Here is a 13,711-nt window from a genome sequence, read left to right as displayed (position 1 = left end):
TTCAGTTCTGGTCTCCAAATTATAGGAAGGATATAGATAAGTTGGAGAGGGTGCAGAGAAGATTTACAAGGATGTGGCCTGGCTTACAGCATCTAGTGTACGGAGAAAGATTAAGGAGACTGGGACTTTATTAATTGGAATGTAGATGGCTGAGAGGGGATTTGATAGAGGTATTTAAAACTATGAAGGGAATAGATAGACTCTTTCCCCTGAGGGCAGAGGAGGTTGGAACAAGAGGGCATAAGTTAAGTTAGGAGAAATGTTAGAGCATGCTTTTTCACTCACAGAGTGGTGGCAGAATGGAATGATCTTCCAGAAGAGCTAGTTGCGGCAGGTCCCTTCTGTCATTTAAGGGAAAGTTGGATGTGTACATGGATGTGAGGGGGTTGGAAGGTTACATAGAAACATAGAAGATAGGCGCAGGAGTAGGTCATTCGACCCTTCGAGCCTGCTCCGCCATTCAACGAGATCATGGCTGATCTTAAAGTTCAGTACCCCGTCCCCGCCTTCTCTCCGTAACCTTTAATACCCTTATACTGAAGAAATAGATCTAATTCCCTCTTAAATATATTTAATGAACCTGCCTCTACTGCCCTCTGTGGCAATGAATTCCACAGATTCACCACCCTCTGGGTAAAGAAATTCCTCCTCATCTCGGTCCTAAATGGTTTGCCTATTATCCTCAAACCATGGCCCCGGGTTCTGGATTTTCCCATCATTGGAAACATCCCATCTGCATCCATTCTGTCCAGTCCTGCCAGAATTTTATAGGTCTCTATGAGATCCCCTCTCAATCTTCTAAACTCCAGGGAGTACAATCCCAATTTGCGCAATCTTTCCTCATAAGTCATTCCTGCCATTCCAGGTATCAGCCTGGTGAATCGCCTCTGCACTCCCTCCATTGCAAGAACATCCTTCCTTAGATAAGGTGACCAAAACTGCATAAAATACTCCAGGTGTGGTCTCACCAAGGCCCTGTACAGCTGCAGTAAGGTATCCTTGTTCCTATACTCAAACCCTCTTGATATGAAGGCCAACATACCATTTGCCTTTTTAACCGCCTGCTGTACCTGCATGCTCGCCTTCAGAGACTGGTGTACAAGTACCCCTAGATCTCTCTGCACTTCCCCATCTCTTAATCTATTGCCATTCAAATAGTAATCTGCCCTCCGGTTTGTATTAGGGGCAGAGAGCGGGAGGGGGGAACTAGTGGAGTTGTTCAAGTGAACCTACGTGGACTCAAAGGGCCAACATGGCCTGTTTCCACTCTGTAAACAGTTATATGGTTATATTTATGCAAAATGTTGGATAATTGGGCGGCACGGGCTCAGAATCTGAAATGACCAGTTACCGTGCTGCATGTCTAAAATGAAAAAAAGCGTAACCTGGATTCCCATTGCATTGAACTGAAGTCAGGGTTGGAATGACCACAGTGTGGTTAAATAGATGGACCTTCCATTGCAGTGTGGTCTGGCGTGGCATGGGTTTCCTTGGAGGTGTGTTGAGGCTCTCGGCTACTCGAGTTTGACCTTTCTTCCATAAGCTGACATGTTATTCAAATGCCTTCCCTCAGATTTTTTAGTCAAAGTGTCAATAATCAAAAATTGGCACCTTATAGGTTTTGGAAAAAAAAATCACTGGGAAAATTAAAATACTGGGGAAAAAAAGTACAACAGACCACTGAGATATTTCAGAGAGTTGGAAGGAACCTCCCTGTGGTTGAGGATTACTTGGTTGTGATTGAGATATTTTTTGACACAGGGTTTTTTTTGTTTTCTGGCTCTTTTGGTTTTCGGTACTTTATATTTAGAGTGGAGTAATACCATGCATTGTGTCGGTTTTCTGTCAGTTGTGTAATCCCTTCTGCTTGTGGCATTTTTACCATTATGGGAATTCAAATATTGCCAATAGAGATTTTTGTTAACGGTATTCTTTCCCCATCTGCTGCTATTGCGAACCCACACTAACATTTCCGCTTCGATTTTTTTTTTAAAACACATTCTACTGGGAGATCCTGACACAGACGGACAATTAATTTTTGTGAAAGGCATCAAAATCTTTCAAATTACTCAATACTGATATTTTGCGTGATGCATTCGCCAGTAAAAATGACTAAACTGGAAGTAAGAAGTGTTGGTTATTGCCACAACTGATTACATAATATTCTGTTTGCCAAACGGGGCTGGTGGGAAACGTAAATCTCCCATCAAAACAGTCAGTGAAAACAGAGAAGTTAATTCAACCCAATTTTGTTCTATGTTTCCTCAGTGACTGTTGTTGTGGAATTAAAATGGTTGGCCACTGTTCCAGTGGCAGAGTGAAGATCATTTTGTTGAGAGAATCCAACTGGGAGATGGTTTTGCTGAGAAAGCAATATTTCACATATGAATCCACAGGGGACATCTACTGCATCCGATGCTCCCAATTGTGGCCTCCTCTACATCGATGAGTCTGGATGCAGACTGCAAGATCATTTTGTTGACTACCTTCCCTCTGTCCAGTGCAATAGCAGGAACCTCAGAATGACCAACTATTTTAATTTCACACACATTTCCCACACCTGTGGCACGGTTAGCACGACGCTGTAAGGGCACCAGAGACCAGGACTGGGGTTCAAATCCGCGTTGTCCATAAGGAGTCGGTACAGTCTGCATGAGTTTTCCCATATGGGCTCCGGTTTCCTCCCACCCTCCAAAACAAACCAGGGGTTGTAGGTCAATTGGGTATGATTGGGTGACATGGACTCATGAGCCGAAATGGTCTGTTACCATGCTGTATGTATGTCTATCCTTGGCGTCATGCACTACCGAATTGCTACCTGCAAATTGGAGGAGCAATACCTTGCATTCTGTCTGGGCACTCTCCAACCAGATGACATTAACTCTTTTACCCTCCCATCTGTATCTACCTATGAGCTCTTGCCTATTAGCCTATACTTCTTCCACTACACCTTCCTCCCCTCCCACCCCTCCCCTCACCTGCCTGTTTTTTTGCTCATACCTTGACGAAGGGCTCGGGCCTTCCGATAGATGCTGCTTAACTTGCTGAGTTTCTCCAGCACATTTGTGTATTGTGTGATAGAAGATCAACTGTCACATTTTGTTTGATGCTATAGGTGTACTGTTATTGCCATTGTATCAACTATCCATTTAATTTGAACATTCACTCTTATTCTGGCAAAAAAAAATGCTAGAATTTAAATGTTTAAGTTTTATCTGACAAATAAAAATTCAGATTATTTTAGATCAGTATACAGTACCACTCAGTTTATCCAAAATCAGATTCTCCAAAATCTTTATTTATCCAAAAAATTTTCGGAGCCAAACGGACCTCACAGATTGAAAAAAATTCACTTGAAATGAAATTAGAATGCCGATTGTCCTCGTTTCAGATAACACCCTTCCCTCTCTCTTTCCATTTCTTCTTTATCTTCCCCTATTGACTCTTCTCTCCAACTTTCCCTCCCAAATTGCGCGCCACTGTCTCCCAGTCACAAGCGGTCGGAAGAATCCCTTGTCAAGGAAAGAGTGGCCTCCCGGGCAGGAGTGGGACCTCGGGCTCAGTGGCATTCCTTCCCCTCCCCTTCCTTTCCTCTTCAGCACCGGAACTCCCAACGCTGACTCCAAACTGATCCCTTGGCCTACTACCTCACATGCACACCAGACTCCCCAGTGGGCGCGTGCAGTAGGCCTGTGGGGAGGGGAAGAGTGGAGAGATTTGGAGTTGGCATTAGGCGTCGGGAGCTCCAGTAACCTGGGAGACAGGAGCCCGCCGACTCGCCAGTGAGTGTTCCACCAGCCCAAGAAGCCTCCCCGGGTGTCAGTGGTGGAGACATTTGAGGATTGGCGGCAGCAGTTGGGAGGTCTTCGTGATTGAAGGTGACGTTGCAGCCAGCATTTTTTTGGGTGAGAATTAACCATTATTTTAATGCTTAAAAATCCTTCCTTTGTTGTTTAAACATTGATACAAGTGATTTGCTGTCGCTACTGGCCTATTTTTTTTAAATGGCCAGTTATCTGAAAAAAAATATTCATTCAATATAGGCCCGGTCCCAACCATTTTGGATAATCGGAGTTGTACTGTAATTGGAAATAATGATAGTCTGTTGGACTTGAGCCAGTCTGCCATGTTTTATCAATGAGGTCACCTTTAACAGCGTCACATTGCAGCAGCATTATTTGTCATAATTATGTTTTAAGGCTTGGTCACAGTTTTCCTATAATGTTTTGTTTTCCTTTAGATCTAAATATGGCCATTTTTTGTGCCATTGTTCATTATGTGACTATTTCCATTTTGATGAACAAAATAGAAAACACTATCATTACTTCCCAATTCTTAACATCATTTGTATCTTTTATGATCTTTGTTGGAATAATTTTCACTTTTCATTTTTCAAACAGAAGAGAAATCCTTTCCCATTGTTCAGCTGATCTCTTATCTCCTTAATTCGGGTGCCTGCCAAGAGTTTTCCGTACCTTGATGAAGGGCTCAAGCCCAAAACGTCAGTTGTGTATCTCTATCTTTGCTATATAAGTTTGACCTGTTGAGTTTCTCCAGTGTTGTGTTTTCACTTCAACCACCGTGTCTGCAGACTTTCATGTTTTACTTTTCCCCTTTACAAACTCCTGAGACCAACATCCTCAGCCCCATAATGTATCTAGCTAAATAACATGGAGGGCTTTCTCGTATCCAATTTATACTTACCACTGTGTTTCAAGAAATTAAAATAAACTGGGCTTAAATAGATTGGTTTGACTTTGCTCTTTCGAGAGTGCTTATGAGATGCAGGTTTCCTTTTCAAATGTTTGGATGAATGCTGTACAAATAATGAATTAAAAACCTTTTAAGTTGATCTACACTTCATGGAGCTGTGAGAAACAGTTTTGTATTTGAAATTTATTTCTGAATGTTGCTTTTCTTTTCCCAGATCTGATAAAGAAACGCTTTGCTCCTGAGATTGAAAAACACTGCACTGTGTTCAGGAAACTAAAAGGAATCGTAGATGACGCGCTATCTTCCAGCAGCTACTCTGAGGTGAACCTCAGTAAGCTGTTCCAGACATTTATTGCAGTCAATAAGTGAAGGCTCCCTCGCTTATATTGGAAAAGGCTCAATGGTATCATTACCAAGACTTGTGGTGATAGAAAAGTTGAAAGATGACATTGCATGGTATAACATCAATTATGCCCATAAATAGATTAAAGCAAGCTATTAAAAGCTGCCTGGGTGACACTGTGGTAGTTGTTTTGCTTCGAAAAGGTAATCTTTGGATATTTTGGGGGTCATTGTGGAGTCCGCTTGCTGCGAAATGGAACAACCTGTCTCATTTAATATGAAATGAATCATTAAATGAAATCTTGTAGCAAGATCCCAACAGTTGATTGAAGTGGTTGGAGTATACTGGATCGGAGGCTGAACACTTCTCATTGGCATTTAAAGCACGTTGATTTGATGAAGTTCCTTCAGATTTAATGCTATTCATGATTGCAACACATTTCTTCTCATTTTAAAAATGTTATTTTTTTTAATGTCAGAAAATATTTTACAAATCATCTTTTTAATAAGGTTAGCTTCAGGTTAGTTTGGAGACATTTTGAATAAATGATTAATGTTTAAATAAATGGCTGTTATCTCTTGCTTAAAAGTATTCTAATAAAAGTTATTTAAAGTTCTCTTTCTTGATCTTCTGTGCATCTTTCCAGCATTATTGAATGTCAGCATCGTGCCTGGTTCAAATTTTTAATGGCGCAACTATAAAAGATTGCAATTATTTTATTGTTATTTTTCTTGGTTTTCCAACTGCTCTGTGGTCAGTTTTTTGTATCAATCACAGGGTTGAATATTGAGCTGACAATGCCAGGTGCCATGGTAAGGCCAACAATGGAATGTGTCTGGTCACCGTGTATCTCCAGGATACCCAACGAAGGGCCCAGGCCCAAAATGTTGACTACCCTTGACTGAATTAACGCTGAATGACCTGCTGAGTTTCTCCACCACGTTTCTGTCTTGCACCTTGCGTCTCCAGTTGGGGACACCTTTGAGAAGCCAACCAGAGATTCAACCCCAAGTCCCCACTCATTTTGACTCAATTCATTTGGTGGTGAAGTAAGAACACTTGTTTGTGTTGGAGAAGAAGTCCATTGATCATCTGCCTGGTCTGTGCATATTTGGAAGGTGCTACTTGCCCCCATCAAAGCAATGGAAGGACTCGGAGATAAGGATTTTGAGGAAGATGGTCACTTTCATGACCCCACACCCCAATTAAGTGTTGCCTCAAGTTCCAGAAGGTTTTGTTGCAGCTGGGTGCAGATCCGTGCCTGACATTGAACCCTGAACACCTTCTGCCATGACGTTGATTTTCCTAGTTCGGCCGGCTGCAAAATGAGCTCCTTCAATGAACCCCCTTTTTCAGAACAGCAGTTCTAGCTGCTGTTCCGGAAGCTTCTTATTGCTCACTGTTCTTCCTGCAGCTCCAGGATAACTAGCCAATGCTGCAGTTAGAGAGAACTGCCATGTGCGAGGTGTTATGGACAGCGAGGAATGCTTGCAGAAGGATCTGGACCAACCAGGAAAATGGGCCAGGATATGGCAGATGGAATTTAATGCAGACAAGTGTGAGGTGTTGTATTCTCGAAGGACAAACCCAAGGTAGGACATACACAGCAAATTGTAGGGCACTGAGGAGTGTGGAGGAACAAAGGGATCTGAGAATGCAGATACACAATTCCCTGAAAGTGGTGACACGGGTAGACAGGGTTGTAAATAAAGCTTTAAGCATCTTTGCTTATTGGGATTGGGATGTTATGGTGAGGTTGCACAAGACATTGGTGAGGCCAAATTTTGCATATTGTGTGCAGTTCTGGTCACCTAACTACAGGAAGGATATCAGTAAGATTGAAAGAATGCAGAGAAGATTTATTAGGATGTTGCCAGATTTTCACGAGTTGAGTTACAGGGAAAGATTATTCCTTGGAGCGTAGAAGAATGAGGGGAGATTTGATGGAGGTTTACAAAATGATGAGGGGTGTAGACCGAATAAATGCAAGTAGGCTCTTTGCACTGAGATTAGGAGAGATGAATATGATAGAATGAAGCTTTAGGGTGAACGAGCTGTCATCTGACATGGTAAATACAGGCTCACTCTTAAGTTTTAATAATAATTTGGATAGATACATGGGTGGGAGAGGTTGTGGACTGGGTGCAGGTCTATGGGACTAGCGGAATGATATTTTGGCATGGACTAGCAGGACTGAATGGTCTGTTTTCTGTGCTGCACAGAGCAAAGTTTGCACGAGTTGGTCAAAATTATGCCCTGGACTGTAAAAGAATGAGGGGAGATTTGATAGAGGTGTGCAAAATTATGAGGGGTATAGACAGAGTAAATGCAAGCAGGCATTTTTCACGGAAGATATGGGTTAAAGGTGAAAAGTGAAATGTTTAAAGGGAACATTTGGGGGGAGCTTCTTCATACAGGGAGTGGTGAGCTGCCAGATGAAGTGAATGCAGTCTTGATTTTGACATTTAAGAAAAATTTGGATAGATATTGTCTCCTAAGCTTCTCCTTTTCAACGCAAGTGTTCTCCCTGTTTCTGGTACTAACTGCTGGTCTGCAATTCCTCGTGGTAGCTACCCAGCACAGGCACAGCCATCTTGGTCATAGACCATGTGGTTGCAGGATTTTAAAAAAAACGTCCCTGCAACCAGAGAACTTGGAAGAAGGAGAAGTGAGATTGAACTGTGAACCAAAGCACATTTCTTGAATTTGCACACACACAGTGAACCAGTGCGGACTCGAAAGGCCAACATGGTCTGTTTCCGCTCCGTAAATGGTTATATGGTTATACATGGATGAGAGCTGTACGGAGAGCAATGGTCTGGGTGCAGGTCAGTGGGAACTTGGCAACATAATAATTTGGCACCGGCCAGATGGACTGGAGGGCCTGTTTCTTTGCTGTCTTGCTTTGAATTCAACCATTCAGATTGAAGGGAACCTTCGTGGGCCCAAGCCGGTACCCACCCCCCCTCCCCCCCCCGGAACGTTTCAAACGGTGGGTGGAAGCTGAAGCCTCCGGGAAAAAACCCACACAGACACGGGGAGAAGGTACAAACGCCTTACGGACATCGCGGGATATGAACCCTGGTTGCGATGGCTGGCGCTGTAAAGGCAATGGGCGGCGCGATTGGCGTAGCAGTTACAACATTAAACGCTTCTATCACAGAATGGTGGTGATAGCCTTCACTAAAAATAAATCAGATGATGGAGTTCTATTAGTCATTGTAATTTTGTTAGTATTCTGTCTAGATTTATGTGACTCATGGTATAACATGCAAAGGTACCAATTTCACAAATGCATGTGATCAGCAGGGAGCATCACCCACATTTCCAAAATCAATCCAAATATCTTTACAAACGCAAAGTGTTTGAATTAATACACAACGAACATGAGTTTGAAAGTAAGTCAGTGATGTTGCAGTGGAAAACCTCACTAATAGGCTGCAATTAGAAAAACGAGAAAAGTCGGAGAAAAATGATGAATGATTTTTTTTCCCGCAGCTACAGGGGTGTAGATTTGGAGTTTATTTAGTTCTAAATGGATTATTGACTGCTGAACGTGTTGCTAATCAACAGCTTATTAAACCTTTGATTGTTAACAGCATCAAATATAAACAAAACTGAAATTTGTAATTAAAGTCTTATCTCAAAGGTTGGATGTTGCCCATTGTTTAAAAATGTTTTTGTGGCTTCAGAATAAAGTATTTGATTTCATTGCGATTTTATCTTAAATGGCACATGACATGTAATGTTCATAGAACAGCTTGTCTTGTTGACCAAACATTGATTTTACTGTCGACTTTGAAATATATTGGCAGCCACAAGCTTTCAACTTGTAACCTAATTGGAGGTTTGTTGCTGATCGGCACTGAATGTCGTAATGATGCTTAGATGGAACTTTGGAAAGACTTGACTGTTAGTGTTTTGATGTTGTAAGAATTAAAACCAATATCAATATGTTAATTCATCCTTAATTTATTATGCACTTCTAAAAATGCAAATTAAAATAAACTGCATCCCTTAATTATATTTTTCTTTTAACCATTTAAATATATCCAAATATTGTAGGTTCAAAAAGAAAAAATTCAATTTTATGACTTTATGCTGCCGTGTATTTTTGTCAATAGTCTTGCTGGTTTTATTGTATACAAGACTCAGCATATCACACCTTTAATTCTTTCCCACCAAAGTTGGAACTAATCTTAATTTACACAAAGTATTAATTTTCATCAATTGTAAATATCCCTCTTCATCGACTGTCAAGATACATTTTCATCACAAGTGCATGTACATTTTTGATTTTGCAGGAGATGAGATTGATGCATTGCACTTATTCTATTGAGAAACCCATATAGGTTGAATTCCAATGGGTATACGGTTAAGATCAGTTCATAGTTTCAAAGTGAAAGGATAGCATTGACATCAGTATATTCCAAGGTCAATGAAGCACAATCATTACCGTTAATTACTATATGGGAAATTTGGCAGCCAATTTGCACACAATTCCACAATCATCAGTGAGATAAATCAATAATCTATTTGTATTGAATTTGGTTGAAGGAATAACTATTGTAAAATTATTGAGGATGACTTCTAGCTCTCTAACTAATGCCATAGAATCTTTAATGTCCCGAGGCAGGGCAGATGCACCAAAAACTCTGTAGCTACTGCACCACTGAGAAATTGTACCTAAGCCCACAGTAGCACCGAGAAAGCAAGATATCAACACAATTTTTTGAATAATGTACTTGTAAAATACAAGTTGCTAGCCATTTTGAGATGCTCTTTGCTTGTGCATCGAACCCCATTTTGAATGTGCTATGGAGCTGCTACAGATTTCAGAAGGCTGCAAGAGACATGGACCCATCCTGGAGATGCACATCGTCAGCATCCATCTCACTAAAGAAACTAAATGCACACAATTTTGCGCAAAAACCTGTCAAGACCACAACAATTCAGTCCACTATTTACCCCCACAATTTTCTCCCAAGTAAGTACAAATCTGGAGCTGACAAACAAAACAACCGACATCGGCAGACTGTGATTTCGTGACTGCGGCATTAAGCTTCTTGAACAGTTGAGAAATTGCCAAATACATCTCACCTACAATGACAAGAAGTTTGCGATGCAGAGTAGTGCAAATTTACAGTGGAAAAATATCTGTATTGATCTGAATAAATATCACAATGTTGTTTGAGTACAGAGTTCAGGAAGTGATACTGGTTGTTCAGGTTCACATCGGTGACTCATGGATAGATATTAAGCAGCAACTTGTAAAGGTTAAAAGAAAAGTATGATTAAGGGATGCAGTTTATATTGATTTGCAGTGTTGGAAGTGGAATAAATTAAGGATAAAATAAAATATTGGTTTTAATTCTAAGAACATCATACCACTGTACTTAATAAGTGAGCCACCTACTGGCTTTTGCTGATATTGGTTTGAGTCGTATATGATGTCAAGTCAGCTTGTTCCTGGTGAATTTAGAAAAAATATGTTGCTGCAGGTTGCATGAGGTTATGTTTAAAGCCTGTAGAGAATGTGATTTTATTCCAGGTATCTAATTGATTAGGTTATGGACAATAGCCCTTTGGATAAAATTATGGTCTTGATTAACAATCTCTTTTGCATTTTGCCTCTGCTAAGAAGATACTTCAAATCGTGAAATCCCACCCATAATTCGGACCTTTTAGCAGCCAAATGATATTGGAATATGTAAACAAAGTTATGCCTGACTGGCTTTCGTGTGCTTATTCGATGTCTTGATTTTTCTTTTTCCACTCCATTAACAGTAATGTGAGCTCCATTTCTCAGATCTTATCTGTAGAAAAACCCATGTCTCTTTCCTGTCCCAGCACACACCATTGGGGTGGTATTGATATTGCCATTGCAGCAGAAGTTATGACCCATTCTGCCCAATAAATCCACATTGCTGTTGCTCACAGAGGATCTAGTCATAGAAACAGGCCCCAACCAGAGGAGGCCAACCTTCAAGAACCCATTTACATTAACCCCATTTCATTCACCCATGTTCTCGTCACATCACCACTTACACACACACACTTACCTACATATTAATGTACCCATCAACTGCCATGTCTTTGGGACGTAGAAGAGAATTGGAGCACAGGAGGAACCCACTTGGTCACAGAGAGCACATGCAAACTCCACACAAACAGCACTGGAATTTGGGGTCAAATCCAGATTGCTGGTGCGAGGAGGGAGGCAGCTTGTTCAGCTTTGTGCCACCCTTTAAATTCTGCTCTATGTGAAAGCAATACATTTAAATTGTTATAATTTATGAAGAATAAGATTTTTTTTTTAAACCTGCACTTAACCAGTTGCCATATTGATGCTGCATCTTAAAATTTGAAATACCTTTGTAAAAGAAAAATCACAGTAAAAGTTCTGGACTGTAAAATACTTGAAATTTAGTTTGACAAAATTCTTCTGCAGAAATAACCAATAAAGCAACAGTGTAAGAAGGCAACAAGATTCAGCTAAGCAGTTGGTACAGTACTTTCCCCATTCCTGCTGAATATCTGTGTCAAAGATTTGAATCTGATGATCCCAGCAATACCAAGTTATGTGGTAAGAATTCTTTTAGAATGAAAACATCTGCATTACATTCTGGAATTGTTATTCCCCCAGTAACTGAGGAATACTTTTAAGATGTGCAAATCCAAATATCCTACAGTCAACTGGTGATCAGAACAATTAACTGGTCACTGGTGGAGAACAATCGTACCAACAAATCTCTGGGTCTTGTGTGGGATCAAATCAGTCGGGCTTCCGATTCCTGGTTTCTGTCAAGTAACGCCTTGTGCAGGCATCAACTCAGAATTGCATCTACCGTGTGCTTTCAGCAAGGCAAGCGAATCCAATTGGGCAGATTTGTCCATTTGAAAGAAAGAGAAATATTCCCTGGGCTGATTGAAAATTTTTGTGACACACATATTTGGCCCATTACACCTATTACATCTGAAAGTAAGTGATCCAACCTCTAGCTTTCCAGCTTTGGTCTTGAAAGATTACAGAAATTCAAGTGCAAATCTGGATAGAAGTTCAGTGAGGCAGGCTTAAACCCTGATCAGGGATTGTCAAGATGTCAGTCAACTCTGAGTGACATCTATAAAATAGCTTTAATCATCTCTCCTCAATCCTACAAAACCTATTCCTCTGCCACAATCCTCTCAGCCAAGTTAACGATGTTGAGATAAATAATTCCTTCATATTCACTCCATAAATTCTTTTGAAATGTTGTCTTTAATGTCTGCTCGGCATCCTCCATTTCAAACAAGCCTATCCAATCTTTCCTCAGCTAAAACTCTCCAGTGGTGGCAGTATCCTCATCATTCTCTGCTATATTCTCCCTGGTCCAATCATTTGCTGCCTAGTGTCAAATATCTGCTTTACCTGTATCCCTAAACTGAATGCATTACCTCAAAGAAAGTGGAAAGAAATCTCAGTGGATTGAATGCAAACTCTCCTTGGCCATGGCCAATAAATAAATGATGCAAAAAAACAAAATCAACGTCATAAATGAGATGGTTTTTTTTTACCCTATCATGCAATAATCTATCCTCCTATTACAATATCCTTCAACTGTGTATTTATCCTTTCCCTATGCTCTGCAATCATTAGCCCCTTTTACAGTGGTGGGGGGGGGGGGGAGTAATTGTAAAGACAGATATTCGCTGTCTTTAAATTACCACTTATCATCATAAAAGGTCTAAAGGTGGATTGACTATCAAACTCACTCCATCTTCCTCGGTGGGGGGGGGGTAGACTCAGAGGTAGTGTGAAATCGCTCCACCTCGTCCATTAAAGGAATGCAGCTCTGAAGGAGAGGGCTGATGACATCGTGATGATGCTGTCAGCCCACGACCCAGGAGCGTGAATTTTTTTTAAGCCCATATGGTTAATAGAGGCTATTACGTTGCGCAGGAGATCCACCTGAGTCCTAAGACAGCTTGCATAAATCTCCACTGGCACTCTTAACTGGTCTTCAGTCGCCATTTTTGAGTATAGGCCGCTTTCCCTTCTCGGGATGCATGTTTGAGGTCACGGTGGTAGGCAGTGCTACTGCAGCACTTGCCCCGCCTCCTTCTGCTCCGGAAGATGGCTCCTGACTCAGATCTGTATAAAGGCACCATGGAATCTGCCTTATAGGTCGTCATCATAAAAGGTAAACTTGCTTTTTTAAAGCTTGAGCTGGCTATAATATGGGGTTTCATCATAATATCTCAACTCTCCTTTTGTACTCTCTTCCCTCTTTGCCTTTTCATTGGTAATAGGTGTGATTAGAAGGTTAGAGTAAGTGTAAAATTTGTTCCTGAAAACTTCTCCCTCAGACTCCTTTTGAAACCTGCAGTATCTCGTTGATCAAATTTAATTTCTCCTCCTTTTGGTTTGATATAGTTTCCCATGGTGTGAATGGTGTTCCATATCAAAGAAGATGCAGAGATGCAAGTTATTGAAAGAAAAGGAGCAGCAAACATTTATTCCAAAAAGCAGTTATAGAAACACTCTTCAAACACCAACACACTAAATTTTAATTTCATGCTGTTATGAGCCCAAAGGACCCCAAAACCCAGTGGCAATAGACATTCACCAAGACAAGTGATTTTTAAAACAAAAGTTATTTTTAAATCAACTTC

The 13,711-nt window shown here is 40.8% G+C and overlaps 1 protein-coding gene across 3 annotated transcripts in view; it reads left to right on the top strand.

Moving 5' to 3' along the window:
• Window positions 1-5,632, top strand: part of pola1 (polymerase (DNA directed), alpha 1) — a 382,614-nt gene extending 376,982 nt beyond the window's left edge. For all 3 annotated transcript variants that reach the window (XM_069890180.1, XM_069890179.1, XM_069890181.1), the window contains exon 37: window positions 4,928-5,632. In XM_069890180.1, the coding sequence (XP_069746281.1) occupies window positions 4,928-5,082 (155 nt within the window). In that variant the 3' untranslated portion in view covers window positions 5,083-5,632. The remainder of the gene's footprint in view (window positions 1-4,927) is intronic.
• The last annotated feature ends 8,079 nt before the right edge of the window (window positions 5,633-13,711 follow it).

The sequence above is a fragment of the Narcine bancroftii genome, chromosome 7 (assembly GCF_036971445.1).
Source record: "Narcine bancroftii isolate sNarBan1 chromosome 7, sNarBan1.hap1, whole genome shotgun sequence".
NCBI classification, from domain to species: Eukaryota; Metazoa; Chordata; class Chondrichthyes; order Torpediniformes; family Narcinidae; genus Narcine; species Narcine bancroftii.
Note: the sequence above shows the minus strand (reverse complement) of the source record. Positions and strands in the feature narration are given on the sequence as shown.